General features: G+C 34.0%; 1 protein-coding gene across 1 annotated transcript in view; it reads left to right on the top strand.

Moving 5' to 3' along the window:
* Positions 1–4,831: 4,831 nt before the first annotated feature.
* LOC114502959 (probable ATP-dependent RNA helicase DDX60) overlaps positions 4,832–26,055 on the top strand; it is a 72,521-nt gene continuing 51,297 nt past the window's right edge. The window contains exons 1-12 of the mRNA XM_036031983.1: positions 4,832–5,120; positions 9,314–9,385; positions 11,368–11,557; positions 11,907–12,248; positions 13,701–13,823; positions 14,463–14,633; positions 15,829–15,987; positions 17,494–17,635; positions 18,456–18,611; positions 19,650–19,752; positions 23,765–23,880; positions 25,595–25,761. Coding sequence (XP_035887876.1) covers positions 4,837–5,120; positions 9,314–9,385; positions 11,368–11,557; positions 11,907–12,248; positions 13,701–13,823; positions 14,463–14,633; positions 15,829–15,987; positions 17,494–17,635; positions 18,456–18,611; positions 19,650–19,752; positions 23,765–23,880; positions 25,595–25,761 — 2,025 coding nt within the window. The 5' untranslated portion in view covers positions 4,832–4,836. The remainder of the gene's footprint in view (positions 5,121–9,313; positions 9,386–11,367; positions 11,558–11,906; positions 12,249–13,700; positions 13,824–14,462; positions 14,634–15,828; positions 15,988–17,493; positions 17,636–18,455; positions 18,612–19,649; positions 19,753–23,764; positions 23,881–25,594; positions 25,762–26,055) is intronic.

Raw genomic sequence — 26,055 nt, 5'->3', positions numbered from 1 at the left:
GTGTGCCTCAGATGGCAGTGAGGTAGTGAGGGAGGGAGGTATCTGTTTTGCACTTTGCCTTCAGCATTTTTCCAGAGGGTGTGGCCTAAGGGTTTCTTTTCTCGATCTCTCCAGGAAATGAAAGGAAAAGCAGATGCAGACTCAGCTGGTACAGAGAAGCTGCCCTTGCTCACTTAGAGAAAAAGTGTAGCTCTGACTGTACTGAGGGCAGACTTACCCCTTCTTGTGACCTGGGCTGGCTGTTGGACTGTAAAAAGAAAACTACAGATCCCAGGTAAGAGAGGGTTTGGCACCTTGCCTGTAGATGAATTGGTGAGGGAAAAAAACGTGTGATTATATTGAGGGGCCATTTAAGTAAAAAGAACTGGCTGCTAAGAGCTAAATTAAGCTGGAAGGTTAGTTATACCTGGGGCAATGAAGTGGTGGTGATTTTAGTTTGAAAACAAGATAATTTATTTGCCAGTAAATGGACTCCAATATCCATTTGAGACTGATGTCAAAGTAGCTGCTTTAGGTTGAATTTTATTTGCAAAACATGCTAGGACGTCCCTGTACCAGCTGGATTGTTAAAAATAGATGTGACACAATTTTGTATTAGGCTTATAGCTTATTGTAACAGGCCAACAAAATGACACACACACATATTAATTCAAATAAATATTTCTAACTGTTTTGGGAAGTTGAGGATGGGACAATGATGAGCTTAGAAGGATTGATTGAGAAACAATGCTCTTAGTGAGAAACCTACCTTCAATGGTGGTTTGTAAATTTGGATTTTTAAATACTATTATCAGAGCTATCTTGAGTATATTTCTAAATTTAATAATAGAGAATTGTATTTCTCTTTAGGATAGGTGGTGATATATGACTCAACTTAAGTGAGGTTCTTTCAACAATTGAAGCTGTTTCTGCACTATTTCAGTACATTTGGAAATCAAAGGAAATGTTAGTTTCTTTTCTCTGTAATTACTTCTAGTATGTAATTGTGAAACCCTATGGAGAAGTCACTTCCCTTTTAATGACCACAGGGGTATTGTTGGTCTAACAATATGGAATTATTTAGAGGGCTATATGAGGATGAATCAAAAATATTTTCAAAAGACATTTTTATATTTTGAAAATACTGACACACTGCGTGGTAGAACTGCAGCGTCCAACCTTTTGGGCATCACTGACCAGTTTCCTGGAGGTTGGGGTGACCAGAGGTGGGAGGTAGAGCTCAGGGGAGCATCACTCTACCTCTGCGGAGGCGGGCTTGGTAGGGTGGGGCGAGACAGGAGGCGGAGCTCAGGGGAGCTTAGCTTGCAGCCGGTTCCTAACCTGCAGCGGACTGCAACCGGTCTGCGGCGGGGACTCTTGTGGTAGAATGCAAAATTTATATGTATTTTTACTAAAAAATTTGTAAAGAATGTGACATCGATGAGACTGTATACTTGCTAGGGCTGCTGTTAGATAGGTCCTTAGATTCTTTATCCATTTGTCTATAGGCGGTTACCTAAGTTGCTTCCATAGCTTGGCTATTGAAAACAGCGCTGCAGCCCTGGCTGGTGTTGCCCAGTGGATTGAGCGCTGGAACGTAAACAGGAAGGTCGGGGGTTGAATTCCAGCCAGGGTACATGCCTGGATTGTGGCCAGGTTCCCAATTAGGGGCACTCAAGAGGCAATCACACACTCATGTTTTCCTCTCTCTCCCTCCCTTCCCGAACACTCTCTGAAAATAAATGAATAAGTGAAATCTTAAAAGAATACAATGCAGCAACAAACATAGGAGTGCGTATATCATTTTAAATTCCAGTTTTCATTTTCTTTGCATAAATACCCCGTAGTGGAATTGCTGGGTTGTACGGCACTTCTATTTTTAATTTTTAACTGTTTTCCAGAGTGGCTGCAATAATTTATAATCACACCAACAGTGCACGTGAGGTTCCTTTTCTCCATATCCTCACTAGCACTTGTTTGTTGTCTTGTTGATAACATCCATTTTGACAGGTGCCAGGGGATATGTTACTACAGTTTTAATTTGCATTTCCCCAATGATTAGTGACGTTAAGTATTTTTTCCAAGTTTCTGTTGGCCAGCTGTCTGTCTTTGGAGAAATGTATGTTCAGGTCCTGTGTCCATGTTTTAAATTGAATTGTTTGTTTGATGTGTGAATTCTATATTTTTGGTAGTAACCCCTTACTGTATACATTAGTTAGAAACATCTCCCATTCAGCAGATTGACTTTTTGTTTTGTTGATGGTTTTTTTGCTATGCCAGTTGTTTTTAGTTTGATGTAGTTCCATTTGTTTATTTTTGCTTTTGTTGCCTTTACCTGAGAAGACATATCCAAAAATTATTGCCAAGGCCAATGTGAAAGACTTTACTGCCAGTATTTTCTTTTAAAGATCTATGGTTTCAGGTCTTACACGTAAGTCTCTAATTCATTTTGAGTTTATTTTTGTATATGGCATAAAAATGTGGTCTGTTTTCAAGTTTTGTGTGTATCTGTTCAGTTTGACCAACACTATTTATTGAGGAGACTGTCTTTTGCCCATTGTATGTTTTTGCCTCCTGTGTCGTACATTAATTGACCACATATGTGTGGATTTGTTTCTGGGTTCTCTTTTCTAGTACACTGATGTGTGTGTATGCACACACACGTACCAGTACCACACTGCTTTCATTACCATAGCTTTGTTGTGTAATTTGAAATTATTGAGCACGATACTCCACTTTCTTCTTCTTTTCCCAAATTTCTTCGGCTTCTCAGGTCTGTTGTGATTCCCTATACGTTTTAAGATTTTTTTGTTGTTGTTGTTGCAGTTAAGTGAAAAATGCCATTGTATTTTGATAGATTTTGCTTTGGGTAGTATGGACATTTTAACTGCATTAATTCTTTAAATCCATAAGCATGGTATATGCTTCCATTGATGTCTTCTTAAATTTATTTTATCAGTGTCTTATAGTTTTCAGAGTACAGGTCTTTTACCTCTTTGTTTAAATTTATTCTTTGGTACTTTATTCTTCTTGATGCAATTGTAATAGGATTGTTTTCTTTATTTTTTTCCGATAATTCCTTATTTGTGTATAGAAACAAAATAGATTTCTGAGTTTTCTAATTTTACATCTTGTAACTTTACTGAATTCATTATTAATCCTAATATTTTTGGTGGAATATTTAGTTTTTTTTAAAAAATATAGTGTCATGTTATCTGCAAATAGTGACAATTTTACTTCTTCCTTTCCAAATTGGAATTTTTTTTTTCCTGTTGTCTCATAGTTATGGCTAGGACATCTGATACTATGTTCAATAAGAGTGGTGATAGTGGGCATCTTTGTCTTGTTGCTGATGTTACAGAAAAAACTTTCAAGTTTTAACATTTGACTATGATGTTAACTATGTATTTATTACATATGGCCTTTGTTATGTTAAGGTATATTCCTTTTATACCCACTTGGTTGAGAGCTTTTATCATAAATGGATATGGAGTTTTGTCAGATGAGTGTGTGCTTCTTGACACTAGAGGTCTTGTGGATATTGCCTAGAATAGTGTCTGACCTTATAGTAAATACCCAATAAAAGATGATTGAGTAGATTAATTAATCCACAAGATAATTTTATTATTATAGGCACTCAGTATGGTGACATATTGTAGCCAAATTATGCTCAGAAAATCTTTTTACAAAAATAAAGCATTGACTTTTGTGATTCTGTATATGTAGTTTCTTTTTATATCATTTTATCATTATATCTGTGGTTTCTTTCACAAAGAGCTCATGACATTAAAATATCTTGGTGATATTATTTATGTTACTATTGATTAGAGTTTATTTACAGAGAATTAGCCTATCTGTATGTAATTTTATTGTGAATCTAAGTATCTATAGTAACTATGATTGTATCTGTTTGCTTTAGGTATATAAGTGACCCTTTATTAGTTTGGTTTCTGAGAAACCACATTGGATTCTTTCCTCTATTAGCTGAAAAATGAACATTTAATGCTGTCTGCCCGCCAAGACAGTGTCCCAGTGTTAGTATCTATCTGCGTGTCACCACTTAAATATTTTACTATTAAGAAAAGAACAGATAAAGAAAGAGTACACATGTTAATACAATGGGAGAATACATATTTTATAAACTCAGTTGAAAAAATGATGAAAGTTATTAGGTACACAGAAACCAGCAAATTCAAGCATTAAGTGGATGCTAATTCATTGTAATCTGGTTCCTATGTGCTCTATCTTGATATCAAACAATACAGTCAAAGTAATATTAAAAATGCCAGAGGCCCTGGCTGGGTAGCTCATTCTGTTAGAGTGTCATCCTGATATGCTTAGGTTGTGGGTTTGATCCTTAGTTCATTCATTGATTGATTCATATACAGGAATTGACCAATGAATGAATATGTGGAACAACAAATCGATGTTTCTTTCTCTCCCTCCCCCACACCTAAATCATTAAATTAAAAAAAATTAAATCTGGAAATTTACCTATGTAGGCTGTTCCAAAGTTAAAGTGTATGTAGAAATGTTTACTATTTTCTAGTTTTCCTGGATCAAATCCTCTTGTAAACATGTATGTTATTTTTTGTCTTTGTCAATGTGACTTTCACATATACATTTTCACAAATATGTTTTGCCCTACCATGCAACTCCACCATCCCTTCTGAGTGATTTAATTGCAAACATATTTAGTGAGAGGATTATGAAAATTATCCTTATTAGGAAACTAGATAATGATGAGATTTAGAGAAAAGAAAGAATTGAACAGATTTTATTTCTGAAAGCAGTAAACCATATTATGATATGTTATTTTAAATAAAGTGGTAATGAATAGCTTTCTTTTTATAGGTCATGGCTTCTGCACCTCCTATGTCAAATGAAACATCAAGCCCTAGTAACAGTGAGAGTGAGAGTGAGGGTGGGAGTGATGCTGAAAGTGACAGCTGTGACGACAGTGAGACTATGGAGAGCTTGTCCTCATTTGATCAGTCTGAAGAAGAAGATCATCTAAGCTCAGAAGACATAATAAAAAAAGAGCCAGCTTCTGGGCCTTTGCCATGTGAGCTTGAAATCGATAAAGAGAAACCTTCTGATGTTGAAGCTACAGGTGAGAGCAGCTGTGATTTAGGAAGATCAGGGGACCCATAACCCAGGGCGATTATCCTCCTTCCCTCCTTTCTCCTCCCCTTTCCTCCTCCTCCTCTCTCTTTCTCCTTCTCTCTCAATAATATCAATGCCCTCAGACATTTTCTTCTTTATATTACAGAAGGTTTTTATTGTTGTTTTTAAACCTATCTGGAGTTGTTTGCTTGGCTTGGAATCTATACTGTAAAAAAAAGATAGGTTTGGGATTTTTAAAATCAGTGTATAAATTTTATGAGTGTCCCTATTTTATTTTTTATCAGTGTATATAGTGTGTGCCCATATTTTATTTATGTTAAATATGGATCTTCTACTTTCCACTTTAGCATAGATTCTTAGACCTTTTTTTTCAGTACAATTAAATCAATAAATCCTTAGGGATAGGAATTGAGAATCAACAAGTATAAGAAGATTCTTACATGATTCTGATTATAATAGTATGAATTTAAAAGCAGGTCCACAGAGTCTGCTTGACTCAAAAGTTTGATGAGTACTACACTGTTAAGCTTGAGTTCCTAAATTACATACAGGGTGGGGCAAGGTTTACAGTTGTGAGTATGCAAAACAGTTTATTCTTGTGTTATTATTTATTAATTATTGTATTATTTTCCATACAAACAAATGTAAACCTACTTTTGTCCCTCCCTCTGTTAGCACATAAAATATAATTATATTGAATGTAAAAACATCAATACCATGTTGAGTTTTAACATATATCTCAATATACAAATTTTATAATGAAATATTATATCTTATCCGACTAAAGAAAAATATTTAATAAAGTTTAATAGCCACTCATGGTTACTTTGCCACAAACTAGGGAAAGAAGATATTTACCTAAACATGAAAAAAGGCCTGCTAAAAATCTACATCAAATAATAACACTTTGCTGCTTTGCCACTGAAGTGAGGAACAAGAAAGCTTTCATTACTACTATTCAATATTATATTAGACGGTCTAGTTAGTGTAAGAAAAACCTCAGAAAAGTAAATAAAACATGTGAGGATAAGGAAGAAAGAGAAACTAATTGTTAGTAAAATCTATATTGGACAGTGAAGAAAGTCTACCTAAAATGTTCAAGAAAATCTGTACACAGCAGAGAAATAAGAGAAATCTCTTTTAGGAATATAATATCGACATTTAAAAAAATAACTGATCCTAATCACCATCAGTATGAAAATGTTCATTAGTATGGAATATAGTTCTGATTCTAAGTACCAAAAATTACTAATTTGAAAATGCATTAAAAGAAAAAAAACCCCATCAAATTAGCCACACAAACTAAAATATACTCAGGAATAAATCTAACAAAACATATTAAGGAGAAAATAATTTTGAAACATTATAGAAAGACTTAATAGTACTGAATAATGTACTAGGTTTTTCCGTCTTATTACTCAATATTACAAGTATATCTAGTATTCCCAAATTAATCTTTTAATTTAATATATCTTCAATATGAATCTACTCTTTCATCTTGCCACTACAAAAAAAATGAGATCGAATATCTTAAGGATCTTGGGGTAAATTTTTGTAAAATAAAACAAGTGCTGGATTTCTTAAATGAGATGAAGGAAAATTTCAAATAGAAAATTAAAAGTTTGATAAGCTTTACCATAATTAAATAAAAGAGCATCTATGCAGTAAAAATTTCAAACAAAGTTAAGAGCACAGACTGGAATGAGACCATAAATCCATGTCTAAATATAAGACACTTATCCAGAAAAACTAAACATTAATTGTGTACCAATTAATTGGAGAAAAATAACCCAGTAGAAAAGGGGCAAAGGTTGTAAATTAGCAAATCACAATAGGGAAATCTGAATGTTAAAAAAAAATAGATATGTATTCTACAAGATACTTATCCTTGGTAGTAAAGTAAATTAGAACTGTGTGACACTGTTTCCCATTTCTCAGATTAGAAATATTTTAAAATTCGGCAATATTGATACTGTGAATATGAACTGAGTACTATCTAGTAAGTTGCTTACCTCTCTCATCCTTACCTCTTAGAGAATCTCTCTTGCATATGCTCAGTGAGATATATTAAAAATAATGTATAATATGCTGTAATTTGTAAGACAGTAACAAGAAAACAAACAGCCTAAATACCTATCAGTGTGGAATTTGGCTTTAAAGGGTGATATGCTCATATGATAGAGCATTATCAGCTGCTAAAATAAACATGCTATATTTTGTGTATCAACATGAATAGATCTCAAAATCATAAAGTTGCATGAAGAAAACAAGTTGTAGAATGATACCATTTAATTTAAGGAGACATAGCAGGATATTATATACAATAATACAAAATTGTGGCTAAGAAATATCACAGTGTTGGCTGCCTCTGTGTTAAGTGGAATGGGAATTCAACTATATCTTTGATGTTTATTTCTCTTTAATAAATAAACTTGAAACAAATGAGCAAAATTTTAACATTGATCAGTTCCAATTTTGGAATACATAGATGTTTGCTAATTATTCTTTATGTTCTTTTTGTGTTCTTAAATCATCATCAGCCCTCTCCTGCAAAATGATCAACTGAAATTTAGGGTCACCCAAACAGCAACCATGTTTTATTTTCACCTTGATTAAATCCTCTAGATTTTAAAAAATTCTTCATCTGGGTGATGCATGAATAACATTTACCCAAAGTAAGTATTAATAATTTACCTAAACTGAAACTGAAATATTTTTTACCTACTTACAAACTAAAATAAAAGTAAGTAAAAGATACAGTAAGCCAACTTAGTGTGTTCCTAAAATTATTGATGCAATTGAAATTGAACTTTAAAATACTCTTCCAAATGAATATTTTCACATGACTCCACTGGTTAGGCAGGCTTTCATAGGCAAAATTTAAGACATGGTGACAGAAAACTACTCTGCCACCTTACACAAAACTTTTAAATCTTGAATCTGTAACTGTTCACAATGTTAGCTTGTTGGGTTGCTTCTCTCAGGTCAGATATGAAAATAGTAATGATAAAATGGGATTATGAAATTCTAGGGTTACAAAATGATGAACATTTGGAGACTGCTACATTAATTGTAAGAAATACTAAATAATTACAATTTTAATGAAAGTGAATATATACACCCAAATGTAGCCTTACTGTTTGCTTAACAAAGCCCAAAGTGGCTTTTAGGAGTGAGGAGCTATTACTAATAAATCTGGCCCTGCATATGGGCATGCCTAGGGACCCCAAATACTTAAATATTCTTTTATAATAGCTAACAGCCCTCAATTATGCACAAATTCACTTTTTTATGAAGAAGCAGTTGAGAGGACTCAATTAATATCAGTTATAACATTGTGAGAGACTACTAATACTGTAACAAAAATGCCAAAAAGTCTATAGTTGTTTTACTATTCCTGCTTACTTTTTTTCCTGAGAACTCACGGGCTGAATAAAGGAATGTTTGTTTCTTTTCCAACTCCTAATTTCTTGATAGAATGCATTTAACAAGGACATAGAATATTACAAAGGAATTTGCTGGAGAAATTTATTTCAAAGAATTAAATCAATTTTTCTTTTCCCATATATAGGAAAGTGAAAAAGAAATACAGTTCGATTCCCAGCCAGGGTACATTCCTGGGTTGCAGGCCATAACCCCCAGCAACCGCACATTGATGTTTCTCCCTCTCTCTCTCTCTCCCCCTCCCTTCCCTCTCTAAAATGAATAAATAAAATCTTAAAAAAAAAGAAATACAGTGTTTACCATTTTGTCATTTATCTTTAGTAAGAGAACTTTTGAAGATAAACACTGTCTGTATCTATATATCTATTTATAGATATCTAACTGTATATTCATATGAATTCATTTTGAAAGTGGTAAATTATCAGTTTTCTGGACATTTTTGTCTTTGTGGACTTGTTATAATTTATGTATTGTTAAAATTCATTTGCAACTGAGGATTTATTATTTTAGAGTTCATGAAAAATCTAACTTTAAAACTATTCAGATTGGCTGACCTTGCCCATAATTATTCTTTAGAGAAAGTAATGTAGGTATATTCTTGTTTTTAACATATCTGTTTATCTTTTGACATGTTACTAAATATTTCAGCCATGCTTATATAGTCTTGTATGAAATGTAAATATACTCAAAGGTAGCAGTAGAAGGAATTATCAGTTAAAATTAATTAAAAATCAAGTATTAAAATCCTGTTTCTTATGGTTAAAGGATTAACTGAATGTAAGAAAATTCTGAGGATGCTCTCACTATTGATTTGGAAAACTGTGTCAAAATCTCAGTAAGTACACACCAATTCTTAAAATTAATGTATTATTAGAAGTAGTTCATTTCCTCTATATGGCATAATTTTTTATTTCTTCCTGTAAGAATCATTTTGGAGAAACTGCTAATGGGCCAAGAGATTAATTTTTTGAAAATAAGTAAAACATTTTCTTTTCTTGGGAAAGGGGTGTGCTGTTGAACTTTCATTCAGCAACAAGGAGTAATACACTGAAAACTTTGAAGAGAGGTATGTGTGCAGGGAAGATTCATCTTTCTTCTAATATTGCACAAGACTAAAAGTAACAATTTAATTGGCATTATATTACATATCACAATATTTTTAAGTCTCTGTTTAATGCCAAAACATTTTGTTATAGCAACAAAGGTGAATCCACCAAACCAATGCATCATTTCATTCCCTCAACTGTTATTTTGTGTGCTCATTAATATGCTAGGTACTAAGGAAACTGATGAAGAAAGTATAATTTCCTATTTACTGATTTATTGAGTCTAATCTTATGTCATTTACTTCTAGTTTTCTAAACTAATTTAATGTAAGGTGTACTATAATGCCAGGTGTATACAATTACAAAATAAAACCCAAACCCAGAACATCATTTAAAATATGCGTATATTATGACCTAAGGGTACTTTGGTTCTAATAATTTTATAATATCTATTTCATGTATTCTCACAGCAACTGCATGAAACTATCTGCTCTTAATTCACACTTAAATTGAGAAGCTGTAACACAGAATAAAGAAGCAAGTAATCTAAAGTCCCAGAGCTTGTTAGTCATAGATTGAGGATTCTAATCTCAGCAGTCTGACTGCAAAGAAGGCAGTTTGGTTCTCTGTGTTCAAATATGCAAATTCTGAAAAACCACACAGCATAATTAACCTCTTTCTGCCATGTTTTAATTTTTTTAGGCAGCACATGGTAGCTTCCCTCATCCTAATCACAAAACCAAAGAAACAATCCATCCCCCCAACATCCAAAAAAAAAAATTAAATTAGAAGAAAGTATGCAGTTCATGTTTTGTACAGCACCAGGATGGGAAACTATGTAGCTGAATTGAATTTCTGATGTTTGTTAATGCAGGTATAATTCTACAGAATTGCTTTAGAAAACAATTTGCTTTTGCTGTATGATTGTGCATTAGGAAACATCCACAAGAATGATCATTGCAGCACAGTTTGTAACAGCAACAAATGAAGGAAATCATTCAAATGCTCATGGGAAGGAGAAAGATATAGAGTTAAATTGTGATGTAGACATAATTGACAATATACAGCAGTAAAGTTATTGAGGTATAGCTTCCTGTAATCTTAAACCAGAATTTTAATAGTAATTGTAATTAAGTTTGAAAAGTAGATCTCACAAAACACAAGTAAAACATTGTCCTTTTAATAAAAATCCAAAACTAAGCATACATGTATTCTCAAAAGAACTTTAAAAATTAAGCAAGAGGATGATGAAAACTAAATTCAAGGCAGTGGTTGCCTCTGAGGGAGAGGTAGGGAAATAAGTTTTGAAAAAAGCTCATAAGGTAACTTATTTACCATAAGTTATAGAAAATCTTTTATTTCTTGGAGTGGGTGAAGAGTTCACATTGTATGTTAATTTAAAATGCAAAATAAGATAGTTCTGTGCATATGATTAACCAAGGATTATGATTACTTTAATTTTTCACACTAGAAGTAAAAAATTAGCAAATATCTAAATTTAAAATAGAGATGCACTTTTTTTTGCACTAATGAATTCCAGTTTCACTTTAGAATGAGTCATATCTTTAACTAGGGGCTATTTACTATTACAGAATAATGAGGATGCCTGGAAAATTGTTACTTAAATATAGTAGAAAGTTGTGGTTAGTTTTTCTTTAAGTTTCTTGATTAAACTAGAAGAAAATTTGTGTAATCAATTAAACAGTGGAATTTTATCTCGAGCTGCTATTAATTTAATAATCTTTGCATTATGTTTTATATTTTTAATCAGAATGGTGAGCTTACTTAAAGACTTTGTTGAGTCTGAATTTTTTTTGATTGATGGAGATTCACTATTCATCACATGTGTTTCAAATGTGAACTTAAAGAAAGGACAAACTCTTCACTTCTTCTATATTGTAGAACAGTTTCTACATGATTTCATTCAAAAGGAAGCCAAATTTATAATAGTTTTCTTTAAGGTAACAAACAGATTTAATTCTTTGTTCTTATTTTGTAGAGTCTAAGAAAAAAGTATTCACTTTTAAATGTAATCAGACATTATTTATTCTTTTGGATATCTTGCTTCTTTAGGTTATAATTAAATGCCCACTAATAGAAATAATACTAAGTATTATTGATAGGAAAATATCTAATGAGTATTTATCTGCCATTTCTACATGATCCAGAAAAATTATGTTAATAACCTTGAACTTCTTAACTCTTTGTATCATGTTGGTACAACAATTTATATATAATGCTAATATTTTGAAAAATAAATAGTTACTCTATTTTTATGTATAAAATTAATATTGTTGTGCTTTTTTACAGGATGCAGAATATCTGTATTTTAATCACCCTGAACTTCTGGCTCTTCGTACCATATTGATTCAACATTTAGAATACAATACGGATGTCCCTATTCATACACAATTTTCCAACTGTCTGACACCAGAATGGGAGATATTTCTTAAAGAATGTTATCCGTATTTCCTAATTGTCTCAGAAGAGGGACTAACACCTCATCAAACAGACTTTTTAAACATTTTTATCATTCACGCTCTTCAGAAGAAAATCAACATTATACAGTCTTTAGGAATAAAGTCAGATGCCCTTAGAATTTATGGATACTATGCCTCAAGTTGCTATTTACACAAATGCTTCTTTGAAATGGTAAGTGAGGTTCAGTTGCCCAGAAGAAATAAAGCAATGTAGGTATGGGAAAATTAACCAGAGAACCGCTAGCATAAGTCTTTGTTCAAAAATTCTGGGCATGAGAACACTCTGAAGGAATATTCTAACATGGAGAAAGAGGGCAGAATTTTTTATATGGCTTCAGCAAAAGAGGTTAGCTTAACTTCTAACAATTAAGCCTTTGTATGGGCAATTTGGAGAGGTAAGGAGGAAAAAAATGGACCAAGGTCATGTTCAAGTGACTCTGGGGAGGAACAGTTCAGAGAGGGCAATGACGTGTGAATAATACAGTGGGAAATTCTCAGCCAGTGTCTCGTACATACATTACATGTTATCTGTGTGTACACACAAACACATATTCACATATACATAAATATTTATATACTCCTATATATTATATATGCATGCTTTTTGTGTATATATTTTATACATAAATATATGTATATATATACATACATACATATATATGTATATATTTGTATGATATGGGGTGATTTTTATCTACATTCTCATTTTTTAAATTAAAATAGCTACCCTGACTGGTGTGGCCCAATGGGCCACAAACTAAAATGTCTTCCCGCAAACTGAAAGGTTGCCGGTTCAATTCCCAGTCAGAGCACATGCCTGGGTTGCCCTCAGTTGGAGGAGTGAGAGAGGCAACCAATGGATGACTTTTTCCCCTCTCTCCCTCCTTTGCCCTCTCTCTAAAAATAAATAAATAAAATCTTTAAAAAAGTAAGATAGCTGTTAGAGAAAATACTTTATCATCTTATTTGTCAGTAAATTTTTACAACTGTTATTTTTTAAGATTTTACTTATTTATTTTTAGAGTTAAGGGAAGGGAGGGGGAGAAACATGAATCTGTGAGAGAGACATCGATTGGTTGCCTCTCATCCAACCCCCAACCAAGGACCTGACCTGCAACCATGACATATACCCTGCCTGGGAATTGAACCAGCAACCTTTTGATTCCCAGGCCAGCACTCAGTCCACAAGAGCCACATCACACCACCCAGGGCTTTTTTGCAACTCTTTTGAATAGTTGTATCCATTAAAAAGATAGCTATGAATAAATACTAAGCTTAAGAATATTGCTTGCAATTTTCTTTCTGTTTTGTAAAAAATAATAACAGATCAGAATGGGGCAATATAGAAAAATTATACTACTACTAAGGCCAGTGCTTTTTCATGGTTGGTTTTTATTAGAAATAAATGCTTCATTTCTCTTCTTATAGTCTAATAACCTCAGCAATGAATAGTACAAACAAAAGGAATGGAAGTTTATCTTAACTTGAATTGCTGGCTTTTTTGTTTTGTCTATAGTAAATAATCATAAACATTATTTTCTACCTTGTATTTAGTTTAACTAGAGGTTTGCAAATAGGTATTTTTATTTGAACTGAAGACTTACTTAGTGTCTTGTTTTTTTAGAACGAGATATCACTGCAACATGCCTTACATGCCTACATAGTAGAGCACTACCAAAAGTCACCGGAAAGAGAAATATTTCTATATGGTCATTTGAGACTAAACTTGGGAGAAATGCAGAAAGAGGTAACAACACTTTTATCTGGAAACTAAAGTTCAGCATCTAAGAAATATACTTTCAATGATTTGTTGCTTCTAGAAGACATATTTTTACTAGCTCACGCCCTTACTGATTATACAGACTCTTACTGATTATGCGTAGCACTGAGGAGGAGGGAGTCTTGCTTAATTTATTGATTATAAAACCTTAGACATTTTCTACAGAGAACCCTTTGTACAAAATGTACAGTAAAACAGGGGGAAGATCTAAAACGTTTATTCTTAGTGTATGGTTGAAAACTCTGACAACATTGAAGAATTCACAAGCTCATCACTCAGGAACTTACAAATGGTACAGCTTATCCAGACTCGTCTGAGAGCGCACAAATCAGAAGGAGGAATGGTTATTAATATTAAAGTGATTCTGAGAACCTAGTTAGATACAGCCTCATGATCATTTTTATTAAACATTTTTTCCAGCTGTTCTGTTCTTCCTTAGGCATATCTTTTATACTCTGCTTTAATTTTTTGACAAATTAAATTTCAGTGTTAGTATCATTTATGGGAAAAATTAAACTTCTTTTTTTTTCAGGGCTGAATAGCAACTGAGCTTTGAATCTTGTCCCTTCTAATCAGTAGGTCTTTAAAACATTTTTTTCACTGCAGATACATCAAGCCTTGTCCTTGCTTCACAGTCTGGGCCCTGAAGGAGCTGATGTGAGAAGTGTTGTGTGCTCTGTTTCATGTGCTGTGACACTAAAACTCTATGCAAAAATGTTACATGGTGCACAAGACCATGAGAACCCAAGCACTGGCACAGAAAAGCAAAACATGCAGGTGGGATTCTTTCAAAATTAATTTATTATTCAATATTGCTTTTAAAGATGTGGCCATGCTTTTGACTGGTAACCATAGGTGTAATCTCCTCATCAAACAGAAAATACGTGTTTGTCGCATTTGTTGAGTAAACATTGATAGATACATTGATCATGTTCTTGTGAAGGTATGCAGGGCTCTTTACAGAACAAGTTAGGATAATTTTCTTTTCCTGGAATGAGTTCATCACTTCTTTCTTCCCTGACCAAAGGACAAGTATCTATTTCATTCATGTTCTCAGCTGATCATCACTGATGCTAAGACTTTCATAGGCCAGTTTCAAGGCCTAGGTGGTGCCATCCCACAGGAAGTTTAGCCTTTGTTACAGCAGATGGAGAGTAGTGTCACTGGCTGTGATCGGGATGAATGTGGATAACAGCTGTCCACTCTGTAGCCCAGACTCATGTTTTCTGTTAAGAAGACCAGGAACTATGCTGTACACCTGGAACTATTATAAAATAACACTGAATGTCAACTGTAATTGAACCATACAATAACAAAGAATACCAACAATAATAGTGATGTTATTATTAATAAGAGCAGCTAACTTTTACTAAGTCTTTATTATGCACCAATGCCAGGTACCTTATACACATTACTGTTAATCTTTACAGCCATTCTGCTAAGTAGGTATGCTTGTTATTCTACTTTATAGATGAGTAACAGTCAGATGACTAATTGGTGGCAAAGCTAGTTTGCAAACCCAAGTTTGTTTCCTGCTAGACTGTGCTACCTTAGTGTGCAGATCACATCTCCCACTAAGCCCTGGTCTTCCACATAGGAACTAGCATGACAGTAAGAAACTTCATTACCCTCCTTGCATTTCTGCTTTGAAATTATAAATAAATAGATACTAGCCATGCCTCTGAACAGGTGTTCATCTGCCACCATTTTAAAAAATGAAAGTATTAGATATAATAAATGCTAGGGCTCTATTTATTTTGAAGTCTTCACTACTAAGCAAAAACAATTAGTTGTGCTATTTAGAGAAATAAGTCATGCTTATTAAAAAGTTTCTTAAAACAAAATAATTAAATAAGAATGCATCTATCATGGAGAAATTCTGAGTAGGATGTTTTAAAATACTGTTCTTGCATATCTGAATTTTTATGTTGCCTGTGTGTAGATTGATATTTTTAAATTCATGTTTTTCTAGGACTTGAAGAAAACACCAACACTAAATGAAGTGGTAGATCTTTGCAGAATGCACTGTCTTAGTGTGACTTGCCTTCAACATTTACCCCTGTTTCAAAGAGCTAAGAGTAGAATCATTGCTTCTGCTTGGGACAGAACTCTTTTACCGTTTCTAAGAATGGTAAGTGGACCGCGCAGAAGTGCACAAATTTTGTAAATTCAATAAGGCAAAAGTTAGAAGGCAGAAGACTTTGCTTTTTCTAATATTACTTTTATTTCTGCATGCACCTTGAAAATTGCTACCAGCAAACAATGCATGTTTTTTAGGAAAAATAGTCCAGTCATATATAAAAGTACTAGATGATAAAAAGTCCTTCAACTACATATAAAATGATGCATAATCTGAAGAAATTCAGATAGTTATACAATTTCTTTGAAGAAACAACAATCCTTACTATATATATATACAAAAATAATTAATAAAAATTTTATATCAATTGCATATTTCATCTTATTATTAACTAAAACAGAAAATGAATTAAAACTCATTTGTCAGTTTTTGTGAAACTTCAAAAACCTTTGTTCCCATAGTTCAGCAGAGTGCTTTCTAGTGTGATATTTTTGTTTAGTGCAGCGATTTTCAACCTTTTTCATCTCATGGCACACATAAACTACTAAAATTGTGCAGTGCACCAAAAAATATATTTTTTTGGCCAATCTGACAAAAAAGAGGTCTACTTTTGATTCTTTCACACCAGATAGCTGTTTTTGTGTTGGCCATTGTCATTTTTTTTAATTCTACATCTAAGGGAAAAGTGGTCAGTGCTCCTGATCTAATGGGCAGGTATTGCGTGTTTTAAAAATTCCTGCAGTGCACCAGTTGAAAATCACCTGTGTAGTGTATTGCAATCTTATTTTGGATTCAGACTTTAGCTCAAGAAAAAAAGTTGTGTTTTGGAACAAACTTGAACCAAAAAGAACATTACATTTTATTACACTTAAGCCTATAAAGAGTACAATTATTCCCATTAGCGTTAGCACAGTGAGAGATAAGGGGATGCTAAGTTACAGAAAGCTAGAATAGTCCCTTAGTGAGATATTGAGAAACCCATATAATATGATAAATTAAGGCATAGTTGTATGGTTGTAACACTGCACTGTTGATTGTATTACCTAGTCATTGTCAGCACAATGATGTTATGTATGCAGGTGACATTTTTATTGTGTATTTAAGAAATCCCATCTGATATGTGATTGTGGTTTATTTGGGCCCTAACTCATGAAATGATGCCATAAGCAACTTCTCCTTGAAACTATAGTGATAGCAATGAAATACCTAGTACTTTTCTCTGACTTTATTATTTTGAGTCAAGGAACATTTATTTTGCTCATAATTGCAATACATTCAAAAGAATCATTTCATTTTAGAGCACAAGGACTATTGGCAGGTATAGATTAGCCATGTTATGTTACAGTTCTAAAAAATGAAGCATAAGGAAAGTAAGTCTTTTACATAGTCACGTATTCTGTCAATGCCAGGAGAGTGGCGTTGTCTTTTCCTATGTACTCTAGTTCCTTTTTCTCAGTTGAAGGCATACATCATGTTGAGGAAAGTTTAAGGAAGATATAACCATTCTGGGAAGATTTGGGTTTATTAAAATATGCATCTCTCTCTCTTTTTTTCCAGTTAAAGTATTGTGAATTTTTCACCCTAAAACAACTAAAGTCTAGAAATAATTGGAATGTGAATTACGGTGGCCTACCTGACTTAACTGATAATAGTTTGTGCAGAAATATTGCTTATTATTATGAAATTGAATATAGTAGAGGTATGTTTTCAATAACTGTGTGGTTAAGTTTTTAATTTACTTTTGGTGAGTGGGTGAGAGTTGTATCTGGCAAGTACTGGCAATGAGCTATTTATTATATAAGTACAATGTGATAGGAAGCTTTCTTTGCAGATATTTTCTGTGGAAAACCTGCATTTTCATAAGAGGTAAATGTTTCCGTTGAGGACCTTATAAGAAAATTTTTTTCAATACTGTAAGACAATATCAACTATTGGGAAGGCAGAGTTTAAATGGAGGGATATGTGAGCTATACCTAGAACTCTATGATAAATGTTACCATTTGTTGTATATCTTTCTTATATTAGATAATTTGCATATGCTATAAAACAGCACTATAGCTTTGCTGCTGACTGTTTTGGATGAGGTTTGATTCTGTGAAAATGGAAAAGGAGTGTCAGGGGACAGTATTGTGTGAAGAACAGAAACTGCACAGTGCAGAAGCCTGGCCCCATTTCCTCCAGCACGGCCTTCAGAACGCCCGAGATGACTCCTGACGCCTTCACCTGTCATTGTGGAGCTATGGGCTGGCTGACTTCTCTTTGACCTACCTGGCTTTGTTAAGAGTGACAGAAAAATACAACAATGCCAGTAACAGTTCAATGATACTTTTAGTTTTTTAAAATAACAATAGTTAACATCACGAAAAATATGCCAGAGCCTATTCTGTTTTGTTTTAAGCATCCGATATGAAATTCAGACAAACATGTAAAATAACTCATATACTCATAAAATATAAAACCATGGTCACTATCACTCAGATTTTAGTTATTAACTTGGATCTATATTTTCTTCTGGTTAGGACTAACCCTGGAACTGGGTGAAACGTTGAAAGAGAGCTATCAGAAGCTGTGGAACACGGTTTTGACAGCGTCAGGGGATGGTGATTTTGGAGGACCCATGCCCGTGAGGACAACATCCAGGCCATTTCTTACACACAAAGAAACATCACCTAGAGGTGCTGACAAGTTTTAAAAGTTGATTTCATTCGGTACAAAAAAGATTAGTAGTCCAATCCATGTTTAGAAAATGAATCCGAGCCTTTAAAGTTTTATCTTTTTATGGGGTTAGTCCTGCTGATTATTTTCCATAACTACACACCTTTTTTTTTTGTCTTCCCACTGCTTTACTTGTTTATTTCTTGGCTTATTTATTTATTGTAAGGACATGAGAAAGGGAGCTAACTTTTATTAAATACCCATTCTGTTAGGTACTGTGTATTGCCATTCAAAACAGTCCTATTCATGGTATAATTCATCATGTATTACAGATAAGCTCTTGGGAAGGCCTTAGATCACATAACAAATTTATGGTAGAAGATTAGAATCCAAATCCGTCTGCACAGCCAGACATAGAGGACATCTTAATAATATCTTTATTGTATTTTCTACAATAAGTTTTGCTAAGGATCGTATGAAGAAACCAGCTTGTATTTAAGTAGACCTGTGGGGATCGCAATGGGCAAATTAGACCAGCCTATGTATGTGGCACATTCTTATTTGGACTGAATGGAAATAAGAAGTTTCTTTTAAGTTTCAACTAATGACTGAAACAAATTATTTTATTATTATTTCATCTTATTAATATTGATTATTAAATTAAAAAATTTTATAAAACCCTATTTCTTTTGGTCTCTGGAAAAATAGGCAGTTCTTACTGTGTTTCAGAATAAGTACTTATCCTTTCCAGATTGCATAGTGATTTCTTCACTATTCCTCAAAAGCCTTCAACTTTATTTGAAATGAAACTCTACATCAATTCACTCAATATACATTTACATTTGGGACTTAATAGGTGTAATATAAAGTTGATGTAAACATCCTGATTTGCAACAATTCCACTGAAGTATTACTTATTTTGTTTGTTTTTGTATTATTTATTTTGAAATAAATCATGAAAATGTTTAACTTTGCTATTCCGGGAACATTTGCATGACAATGGTAAATTATTATGAGTTTTATGTTCAAATATTAATTATATTTCTAAATATTACCAGGATCAAATCAAGAAATTCATAAATTAGGACTCATTCCTCTGAAAGCAGAAATTGTAGAAGATTATGCTGGAGATATTTTGTCAGAACTACCTTTTCTAAGCAGGTATTTGTTTGTTTATTTATTTATTTATTTATTTATTTATTTAATAAGCAACTATGCTGGCATTCTGGTATAGTTAACAACAGAGTGGGCATGAACCAGGCCCAGAATGCCAACCAGCTGCTGGCTGCTGTTCTCCCTGCAGTGGAACACTTGCCTAGGTACAAGGCAACCGAGGCAGTTGCCTACAGTTGGGGTCTAAGCAGGTATTTAAAGCAAAAAAACTACCTATTTGTGATATCACTGGATATAGTGAACTAGATTTATTGTATTTATTGTAAACATATGATTAAAATTTTGCATTGGAAGATAATTTTAATGAATTTTGCTTTATATATAATTGTTGTAATTTTTAAACCTCACAAATCTTCCTTAAATAACCTTTTTTCATTTCTCTCATATAGAGACATCTCCTTTACCTTTTTCTCTGTAATAGGTGTGACAAGTTAAGGGTATAATTAATGGGTGGCTGAGGTGTGGTGGTGGTGGTGGTGGCAGCCAAAACATAGAAATTAAAGGATAAATATGAATGAATCATCATTGTGAAACTTGAAATCATCAAGATGATGGGAGAAGAAAACGGGTGGGGGAGAAAGACAGTTTGCTAGGTTTATACCTTCAGTGAAAGAAAGGGAGTAAGAGGAGGATAACTCTCTTAACAAAGAAGGGTTGTCAATGCTGACCTGGGTGAGGCTGCATAAAATATACTTGTACTAGAATGTATTCATTGTCTACACAAAATTCAATTTATCTCTGTGTCCTACATTTCTAATTGCTAATTCTAGAATCTCATACCATAGTCCCATATTTCAATGGAATAGAAAGGGGAACAGATGTCCTGAAGTAGCGAAGAGGAGTGAGGAGGGTATTCCCTTGTCTTTAGACCCAATAGTAAGGGAGGGATGGGAAAAACAAAGAGCAAGCAATTAAAAAAAAAAGTAGAAAAGTCCTCAGGGAAGAGTCAGATCTTAGAGAAAGCTGGGTGAAGGGAATATTCAAAGAAGATTTTACAGACAGACAGCATTACAAATGACGGTCTCTAAATTTTAGAAGATGTAGTGAAATGATTTAGTTGCGTTGTGGAAGTAGATTAATAGGAAAATTATAGTCTGGTAAGGATGAATGGTGACCTTGTAATCGTAGACTTTAAATGAAAAATGAGATAAACAGAGATACGTGCTTTGATAGAACTGTGGTTCTGAAGGTGGTTTAGGTAGTTCAAACGTTGACCATCATGCTAGGGATATATCTTTTAGGCAGTTAATGGTGATGAGACCAGAAGTATGGTTGGGGAGTGTGGACACTGGTGGTCTCATAAGGAGACTGGAGCACGTGGAAGTAAAAGTGTTTCTACAATAGCATATATGAAAGACAAAACTGAACATTGTGAAAATAAAAAATTATTTTGTAAATGTTATATATTTTTGAAATATGTATATAGTTTTTAAAAAATGAAATTCTATCTATACAAGACACAATGCAACAAAATAAATTCCAAGTGAATAGAAATCTAAATGTGAAGGTCAACAGTCATACCTGTGGAAAAAATATAAGAAAATATCTTTATGACTCAAGATAGAGGTATCAGAGCATTTAAATACTATATAAAATGTGTCATTTAAAAATGGTATTGACAATATTAAAATTAAATACAGCAATACAAAAAATGTTGGAGATGTTTAGAATATATGTAACCAGCATAGGATTAATATAAATAATTTAGTGTAAAGAATTCCTACAGTTCATTAGAAAATTATGAATGAGACAAAAGAAAAGGAGGGAAAGAATAGGAACAGTTAATTCATAGGCAAGCAAGTATGGTAATAGCCAATACAACTTTGAAAAGGTATTTAACTTCATTGTCAGTCAAGGAAATAAAGATTAAAACTAAAATTAGCTGTTATTCAACACCATTTTGGTAAAATTTACAAGACTAAGTGATGCTAAAGATGTATAGCAATGGAAACAATGCTTCCATCTCCAGAACTGATTCCTCTTACAATTAGAAGTTTGTATCCTTTGACCAATGTCTTCCTATGTTGCCCATCCCCAGTCTCTGGCAGCCACCATTCTACTCTCTGTTTCTGAGAGCTTGGCTTTTCACAAAATGCCACATAAAAGTGAGATCATATGATATTTGTCTTTCTCAATTTATTTCCCTTAGCATACAAGTGTTCTCTAGGTCCATCCATGTTGTCTCAAATGGGAGAATTTCCTTCTTTCTAATGGCTGAAGACTATTCCATTGTAAATGTTTATCTATAAATCCATCTATCAATTTCTTTCTTTCTCTCTGTCTCATTTTTTATCCATTGGCCTGTCATTGGATACTTGGATTGTTTCCATGTCTTGGCTATTGTGTTTCCTGAACACAGTAGTCCCACCTCACAGCCTTTCTACTTGCTGTTCTATTTGCTTGAAATGGTCTGACTCAGACAACCTTCAGTCCATTGCTCAAACACCTTCTCAACAAGGCTTTTTCCTGACCATTCCTCCTAAAAATCACACCATCTCTTCCTCCAAGAACTCACTATCCTGTCTCCCTGCCTTATTTTCCTCCTTCATGCTTGTCCCCATCTGGCATAGTATTGGATACACAAGTCATGTGCTGTTGATTTCAGTCAACAATGACTGCATATACAGCAGTGTTCCTATAAGATGATAATGGTTTATAAAAAAAGTTCCTTTGTGATGTTGAAAGTAAAGGCTGGACCCAGCTACAATGTTGAATTTACTGCAGGATCTGGGTGGTTTAAACAGACAAGGAGGCTCAGCATGCTGTCCTGTACCTGCCCAAGATGGTGGCCCTGAGTTGGCAAGGGAGTGAGCTGTAGAGCAGGAGGGAGAGCAGGAGCCTGTCCCTCCCAGGACCCAGCATACCCTGCATACCCAGGACCCTGCAAGCCCCTGCATACCCACACGCATGCACATGCACACACACTCATGTGCACAAACTCATTTCCTTTCCTTTTCTGGTTATCTCTTTTCTCCTAGTCCTTTTCTGCTCTCCCTCTCTGTCCTATCCCTTCTCCTTTTTATTATTTCTCTTCTTGAACTTTATATCTTTGGGTTGCTTTCGATCTCTACTCCCCCTTACTCTTTCTCCCTCTTCCTGACATCCTCCCTCTGAAGGCACCGCCCTCCACAGTCCTCTCCATGTCCTTGAAAGTGTGGGTGTGTGCGCACACGTTATCGTTTATACCATACTTTTACTGTACCTTTTCTATGTTTAGAATCACAAATACTTAACCATTGTGTTATAATTCAGCACAGTGACATGCTTTGCAGCAGTAGGTTATAACATATAGCCTAGGGATGCAGTAGGCTATACCACCTAGGCTTGTGTAAGTGAATTCTGTGATATTCACACAATGAGGAAACTGCCTAACAAGGCATTTCTCAGAACATATCTCATCATTAAGTGACACATGACAGTATTTTGCCTTTATATTCCTTTGTTGCCTGTAAACCTCTGTTAGACTATATAAAATCCACAGACATTTTTTGACATTTTTAAAAAGTCTGTTTTGCTCATTATCATATTTGTAACATGTAGAAGAGTGCCTGGGACATGGCAGGAACTCAGTGAATATCTTGGAATAAATGAATAGTGTGTTCATGGGTGTCACTTATTCTCTATTTTTTCCCTCTATGCTTGACATATTTTACAAGTACACACATATACCCAAGCAAACTAAAATAATGCAGAAATGTCTCTCAACTTTAGAAATACCATCTCTTGTAGGTAATGCTACATGCACTTCATTACTATTTGGTGCATAATTCAATTTCACATAAAATAAATTCTTAATATGCACTTTTTATTGCTATAGAGATAACATTTCTATGGATACTTTTGCCCACTTCTTGATTATTTCTTCATTAAAACCATACTTTTGTTCACTTATGATTATAAAAGTAAGGGGAGAGACCCATGAAATAAATTCATGGCTTATGGTAAAAACTAAAAAAAATATATGTGTTTTATAATATATGCTCTTTGATTTTTTTGCCAGTGATGACCCAGCTATTACATCTCTTTCTAAGAAGAAAGAATTTGATGAACTCATACACTGGCATTCTTCTAGACCGCTCAGTGATGATTTTGAAAGGATGATGTGCAGGAGTGGTGGTAAGTATTGTATCATCAACATTTTCAATATTCTTACATATTGAAGAATTTATCCTTATATATAAGAAAAAATGACTCCTCTGAGATTAATGAAATCTAATGTACAGTCTTCTCCTCCTGTCTCTCAGTCCACCATACAAATTTCCAATACCTTTCACATCAGAACCAGGAAGAAGCTAGTTTTTATAGTATGAAAAATGAGATTTCTATCCATCTGTTGGGGAGTGGGAAAGTTATTTTGTTGAGACAGGATCTCTTAAAACTTTTTTTTCTTGGGTTGCTACAACAAATTACTTTTTATGTTATTTTAAATGATCCTTTGGTTCTTTGTTCCTCTCGATGAAAAATTCCTGTTGTGTTATAAGATCCAATACCTTCAGTAATCACATTATTTTTTCATTATTTGCCCAAATTACTAATTCTACTAACTACTTGGTTTAAAATCCTGTTTAGTAATTGTTAATTAAATGAAATGTCATCAATATTCAAATAACTTAGTAATTATTTTGGCAGTGAGTTATTATGGGCCAATAGTTTTCTAATCTTGTTATCTTCTTAATTTAAAACTGGTACATGCTCATCAGTATCAGAAAATTAAAAATGGGTAGCACACAATTAGGATTCCTTATATATTGGGAAGTGGTAGCCATATTGGCATTGCAGGTCTCTGACATACTCATGCAGCATCTATCTTATGAACTGAGAATTACTATGAGCCCAGCTTTGGGCTGGGCTCCAGGTACCCAGCTGGGAACATGAAAGATATGTTCCTGCTCTTGTAGTGCCCACAGTCTAGCAGGGAAAGCGGGTGTTAAACAAACCATTACAGAGATACTTACTTAAAATTATGGCGAATACTACAGTCTGGGGCAAACGATATGAAGCGAGTCAGCTCAAGGGTTTGGGAAATTTTCCAGCCAAACTGAAAGTGAAAGATAGTTACCTGGGTGTGTGTGTTAGTGGTGAGGACCAATAGGAAAGTTGCCAGAGAGCCTGTAGTGCAGAGCGATGTGAGATGAGTCTGAATCATGCGGGGTTTAGTGGGGATTTTGAATGATAGGAGAGCAGCAGGAAACCGCTGGAATGTTCAGACCACATGAGCAACGTGCTCATGTTTACATTGACTCTGGCAGCAGTGTGGTACATCCCTGTTAGTTGTGTCCAGTTCTGCTGCAGACGAAGAGGAGTCTGCACATTGGTACTTCCTTGTTCCAGAGTCCATTCTATGACATTCCCTGGAATTTGATATTTGTTTTAGTCAAATATTTCTGACCTAATTTGGGGCTAGTTTTCAGAGATTCTGTTTCTAAATTGGAAGCTCCTGTGGAGTATTCACGTCCTTTGTTCTTGACCCTATGCTCAGTGCCATCAAAAATGCCAAAGGGCTGAGGTTTCTTTTAGTTTTGATGTCCTGGAAGAGAAGTAAAGCATAAGGTCACCATTGATTTATTTTTTAAGATGTACCCATGAGGTTTATAGATTGTAACAAAGTGAAAATGCAAATGACAGACACTGATTTAAATTCTATGTTATTTACATATGGCTCAAATAATTTCAATTTCTATATCTCAATCTCTAACGTGTCTGTAATTATTACATTAGTGCAAGTTTTAGGGGATTTGTTAAAGGCTTTTTCGTAAATGCTTTCTAAATGAAATTCATGTTCACAAATAGCATTGTCAGTCTATTTTAATAATGTATTTATTTCCTACAGCTAATTCCAAAGATGCCAAAGAACGAAGGGAAATACAGAAATTACAGTGTTTTTATCACCTCTTTGGAAAATCTATGATAGGGAGTAACAGATCAGTAAGTGTTGTAAGAGGAAGAGATCTTCCACCTCCAGAAAACTCTTCAGTGCAAAAGAAAAAAAACCACCAGGTACAGTCTTGATCTATCGGGGCTCAGTCAAGTGCGGGTCCCAAGACTCCACGCATTCCGTGAGAGACCTTCCTTAACAATATCCAGTGTTGTGTGCATTGGTAGTCTCATGTGTTGTCAGAGAAGAACAAAACCCACATTTTCCTAAAAAAAAAAAACAAAACCTGTCAAATCAAGTATACTCTAAATACTAACCATGAGTTAACAAATATACTTTTAAAATACTTGTAAAACGAAAAAAAAAAGTGAAATGAAGAAAACAAAATCCTAATACAATTTTAGCATTTTGGTAGT

This window comes from Phyllostomus discolor, chromosome 8, assembly GCF_004126475.2.
Source record: "Phyllostomus discolor isolate MPI-MPIP mPhyDis1 chromosome 8, mPhyDis1.pri.v3, whole genome shotgun sequence".
In the NCBI taxonomy this organism is placed as follows: Eukaryota; Metazoa; Chordata; class Mammalia; order Chiroptera; family Phyllostomidae; genus Phyllostomus; species Phyllostomus discolor.
Note: the sequence above shows the minus strand (reverse complement) of the source record. Positions and strands in the feature narration are given on the sequence as shown.